Source organism: Benincasa hispida, chromosome 6, assembly GCF_027475165.1.
Source record: "Benincasa hispida cultivar pf3 chromosome 6, pf3_genome.v1.1, whole genome shotgun sequence".
Taxonomy (NCBI): Eukaryota; Viridiplantae; Streptophyta; class Magnoliopsida; order Cucurbitales; family Cucurbitaceae; genus Benincasa; species Benincasa hispida.
This window is the reverse complement of record NC_143483.1, coordinates 40,203,914-40,209,571: the sequence shown is the minus strand read 5'-3', so window position 1 is coordinate 40,209,571 and position 5,658 is coordinate 40,203,914. Positions and strand designations below refer to the sequence as shown.

Sequence of the window (5,658 nt, the reverse complement as noted above, 5' to 3'; positions counted from 1 at the left end):
TAACCTTATACTACAAGTTTCAACAAAAAGACTATCAACATTAATTGAGAAGAAAATTACATATACATGTAGGTATGTATATGATAGGGACAAGACCCTCAAACTATCTCCACAATGGTATGATATTGTCCACTTTGGACATAAACCCTCATGGCTTTACTTTTGGTTTCACCCCAAAAGGGGGTCATCCATCCGTCTAACTCATATCTAGGCTAACTCCTTCCCATCAATCCTCCCCTCGAATAAATGACCACCGAACCTCCCCTCAAACAGTCATCCATCCATCTAACTCATATCTAGGCTAACTCCTTTTCACCCGAGCATACTGCCTATCCAATAGAGTTTTAACCACGGATCACACCATGAGTACTTCCAAGGCTCCTCTATACATCTTTGTTCGGCATCGAGGATTCTACCGAGCATGGTTAATTCAGGAGCATGGCTCTAATACCACTTGATAAGGACAACTACCCTCAAACTATCTCCACAATGGTATGATATTGTCCACTTTGGGCATAAACCCTCATGGCTTTGTTTTTGGTTTCACCCCAAAAGGCCTCATACCAATGGAGATAATCATCCTCACTTATATACCCATGAACCTCCTCTTATCTAAGCAATGTGAGACTTTGGTCGCATTCCCAACCGTATATATGACAAAGATATTGAGAGTTCACAACACGTTATGTGACCTATAAGAAAATGTGAACATGACAAGAAAGCATTCTAATTTAGTGCAATACAAGAAATAATGTAATCATAAAATAATATAGGTGCAATATTATACTCCCAATACAAAGAAAACATTTTTGTACTTAGAAATAATTCAAAAAGAAGTAAAGTATAAAAGATATCAAAAGAATAACAAAAGAATAATAAACATTAAAATAAATTTGAACATAGTTGAATTGATTTAGACATAGTATATAAGTCTTATTAGGAGATCATAAGTTTGAAACCCCCATTGCAGAAAATACTTAAGAATCATTTGGTATGTTTTCTTATGTGTTTTTTTAAGGTTATCCTCCCCCTAGGAGGTGTTGAGGTAGCACTCAAGAGGGAAACCTTGAGGGAATCTCTTTGAGTCTTGACAGTAATTGTAGATCATGTAGTTATCTTGTGCCCATTTCATTTGGCCTTTCTTTGCATAATCATTATCAAAATTTCCCCACAGCCATGAATTTGAATTGGGGGTGCAAGAAGAGTATCCATTGTACCAAAAACAGCCATCTTCACAGAAGTTTTGGTAATAAGCCTTGAATGGGGCTTGGCTCCAATCTGTCTTCTCAAGACCACCTCTTGTGGCCCAATTATCAGCATCCCATAGACTTGAATATAATCTCATGGCTTGATATTGTGGGAAGGGCACTCCTTTGTCTTGGAAGTTCTTGAATTCTCTTATGGGAATCTCATCAACATAGAAACTATAATGCAAAATAAATAGGTTAAAACTCTTTGTGAACTTGAATTTAGTATCAATTTTTTTTTTTTTTTTACAAGAAAAAGATACAATAGGTAGAGGGAATCAACAGGTGCATCAAAATATCTTAATTAGATTGGTATATTCATGATGTGGTTTCAATTTTTCTAGGTTAAATGTAATAGAAAAATTTGATCATAGGGACCAATATATTGTTTGTTAAAAAATAGGACCAATATATTGTTTAGTAAAAAATAGTCTTTAATGCATAATTATTTAAATAACAATCCTTTTTCTTTTAAAAAATGTCTAAATAGATCCATATGCATGAAAAAAAACAAAGAGTCAATATATGAAAATTACAAGTGATTAAGATATTATAATATTACAATATCGATCCAAAATCGTCCCAATCCCATTATTGTTCTTAAGGTACTAAATGATTATATCTATACATTCCGTTGTATTTGTGTAAAAAGTACTATTAATAATAAATTTGTTTAATTTTTGTACATTTATAAGTAAACTAATCTCAAATACGTTTTTTTGTAACTACTTAAACGACTTTGAATTGACTAGTCGGGTCATTTGTAGAAATAGTTCTCTTACTAAAGATTTATTATTATTTATACCAAATTCTTTAAGACCTTTTTTTTTTTTTTAGAGAAAAAGACAGACATTTAGCTATATGAAACAATCATTTGGAAACCTTTACTAAATTTACTCTAAATTTGTAATTCTTCCAAATGTACTTATGTCGAAATGGTCTTTATTTAAAAAAAAAATATTCTGTTTTTCAAAAGTCATTTCAAACAAACATACACTTAGATGAAAGAATAGTAGCGCTAAGCTATTTGCAGTATATCAATTATTATGTATTTGTTTAACTAGATGTCGCAATAAAACTCTTCATTACTTCATATACCCATTAAATACTTCAAATAATCTAGTTATATATTAAATCAAATTTTCACTTATGAATGAATAAATCATTAAAGTAATTGTAACATCAATTATGCAAGTCATAAGAGAATGAAAATATATGTAATAATGGGTTACTTACACAATGTGTTGGTGATTCCAGAAAATGGTGTAGTTATGGAAATCAGCAGTTGGGTCAAACCAAAGGTAGAATTGCATCTCTCTATTGCCAATTCCTTCACTAAACACATTGGTGTGAAGAGTGTACGGATTTCCACTTGTGTTTCCCAAAAATTCAAAGTCTATCTCATCATGGTAATCTCCTTTTGAAGATAACTGAAATCACCAAAGAAAGAAAAAACATATTGTCAAATGATGTTTGATTTACAATGATATAATTAAATTTTAGTTCTATATATATATATATAAATGAGTTTGATATGATATATAAAAGGTGAATCAATATTTTTATTATATTGTAGAAAAATCTATAAAACATAACAAAAATATCGATAAAATAAGACCATCGAGCTTAATATTAATAATATGATTTTTTTTAAAAAAAGATAGAGTGCTTATTTATTAATTTTAAACTTTTTTATGGTTTTCTTTTTTAGAAAAAAATCATCGATATCGACTTGTTCATTTACTCCGACGTTATTACTAGAACAGAAAGAGGTTATTGTAAGTTAAAAAATCATATCCTCACGTCAAACTGACACTAAAATGTAATGTGATGGGTACTTACTAAGGTTTAAGATTGGCATGGAATGTGATATAAACTCCTATTGTATCTTATATTTCCATTTTTTTTTTCCTTCATACCATAGACATTTCTTGGGTTATTGAACTTATTTTCTATCTTCAATTTCTTTTTAACAAGATACCAAAGGATAAAGAAATGAGAAATATTCGGACATCTCAACTAGGATAACACATCCGTAATACACTCTCATGAAACCCCGAACTCAATAGTGCAAAATTCATAAGTTACACGTGTTAAAGTATTTAATTTTACCATATTATTTTATATTTATTTGTAAGTCGATTGGGCCTTTTAACTTTGTAGTATTTAATGTTATATAAAAAGATTTGTTTTTAAATATAGCAAAATAAATAAAAATATTTACAAATATAACAGAAAAAATTTGTCTATCAATGATAGACAATGATAGACATGTATCAGTATCTATGAGAATCTATTAATGATAAATGATAGTAATCTAGCAGTGTCTATCACTATCTATCACGAATAGACAATGCCATTTTGTTGAATTTGGAAAATATTTCCAGTAATTTTGCTATTTAAAACAATAACCCGTAAAAACATAATTCTCTTTATCCTTATCACTCTATTCTCTATGAATAGATTTATTTGCAACGAAAATTATATTATGCCAATATTCTATATAATTTTTATATTATTATAATTATACAGTAAAGAAGAAGAAGAACATTGGTATGAACTTATACATTAACCATGAAATTAATTAATGCTTATCAAAAGGAAAATGTAAAGTACTCATGCGTGAGTTCTAATACGTTTTATGAATTTCTTGTCTTAGCCCTCGTGAATTCAACATTTTATTACCAACAAAAATATCCTTCGCAAGTAATTTTTTATGAATTTTTAGATCAAGAGGAATGTTGCAACTTTGATTTAGTCACTCTTTGATCATCTAAATCAAGGCATTTTACCATTGATGATGCATTTACCCTAGTTGGCCAACTAATCTCTCACCTACGATTTAATAAAGTACATACACTCTTCTAAAAAATAAAAGGGTAATTATTTTAAATGGTAAAACTATTGAAAATATTTTTAAATACAGGAAGTGTCACTATCGATCAATGATATACTGCGATAGACTTCTATCACTAATACTGATATTTGTCTTTCGCAGTCCATCACTGATAGATAGTGACATTTTGTCATATTTGTAAATAAGTTGACTCATTTTCTTTTGGTTCAAATCTTATTTTGCTCCTTGAACTTTAGACCTCGTTCTATTTTGGTCCCTAACTTTAAAAAACGTCAATTCTAGTTCTTGAACTTTTAAAAAGTGTTTACTAATTTGGTCCTTGGTATCAAGATTTCGTTAACTCTTAAACATAATAGTGAAATGACTTATATTTTTTGATAATTAGGTTGTCAAATAAGTTAGCAATGCTAAAAAATTTAGGGTTTCAATTTTGACTTAGGTGATAAAACGATTTTCTATAAGAGATCTTTAAAGTCGTTTTTCATCTAAGATTTTGGTCATTCACTATTTTGGGACATTGGTAGTTGATATTTTACTTCACCTTTATCTTGTTCAACCCCTGCTAGATGCAATTTCATCCTTAAACATATTTCATCTTTAAAGTTTTAACATAATCTTAACAATAGAGACCAAAATAAACACTTTTTAAAAGTTTAGGAACTAAAATGATCATTTTTAAAAGTTTAGATACCAAAATAGAACAAGATTCAAACTTTAGGGACCAAAATAAGATATAAATTTTTCCCTTCATTAGAAAACACCTCAAAAAGAAAAAGTAATTATAAAATTCTATAAATAGGGTTTGGTTGCGAACTTACGAAGAATGTAGTGACAGTGCCAGCAGAGTTTCCTGAGACAAGTTTGATTTGCATTTGAACCTTTCCAAACAAGTATTCGTTCTTGGATTGAAAGCCTGAGCCCGAGCTTCTATCCAAACTAAGCAGTAGAAGCTCGTTATTGTTAAACATCTGACCTCGCCCATCTCCCCAACTAATGTCAATGAAGTTTTTCAAGTTATTGGCCAACGAGACAGGAAGAGAACATAACAAAACATAAACGAACAGAAACCCTGTCACAATATTCTTCAACGGCGACGATAAGAATGTCGAAGAAGAAGAAGATTCAGGCTTCATGGTTGGTGGGTTGGTGGGGAAACTTTGGAACAATATGGAGAAGAATGATCTATGGAGAATGGAATTTATATGGGAAATATGAAGAAAATAAGCATCATTTATTGACTTTAGAAAACCCATCTTAGAAAATCCTCTATACATAATAGAATGTTTGTTGTATTCCATTTTGCTCGACGTGTTGACCACACAATTTGGTATATGCATTGGCTCACCAATTGGGCGGCAGCTAATACTAAAGGTGAATGCATATAAGCAAAGAGGGAAACTATTACATAATATACTATTTAAAAAATTATCTTTTTAGCTCTCGAATTTTGAAATATACGTGTATTTGGTCATTGAATTTTCAAAACATACATTTTTAGTTTTCGAATTGTTTATAATTGTTTTAATTGATTCAATTGGTTCTTAAATTATCAAA

The 5,658-nt window shown here is 30.0% G+C and overlaps 1 protein-coding gene across 1 annotated transcript; it reads right to left on the bottom strand.

Moving 5' to 3' along the window:
- Positions 1–860: 860 nt before the first annotated feature.
- LOC120080365 (xyloglucan endotransglucosylase protein 7-like) lies at positions 861–5,267 on the bottom strand. The gene is made up of 3 exons (XM_039035008.2): positions 4,923–5,267; positions 2,484–2,677; positions 861–1,424 (listed from the first exon to the last, which is right to left on the bottom strand). Exons 1-3 carry the CDS (start codon positions 5,235–5,237, stop codon positions 1,031–1,033), a joined length of 903 nt encoding a protein of 300 aa, XP_038890936.1. The 5' UTR covers positions 5,238–5,267; the 3' UTR covers positions 861–1,030.
- Positions 5,268–5,658: the final 391 nt, after the last annotated feature.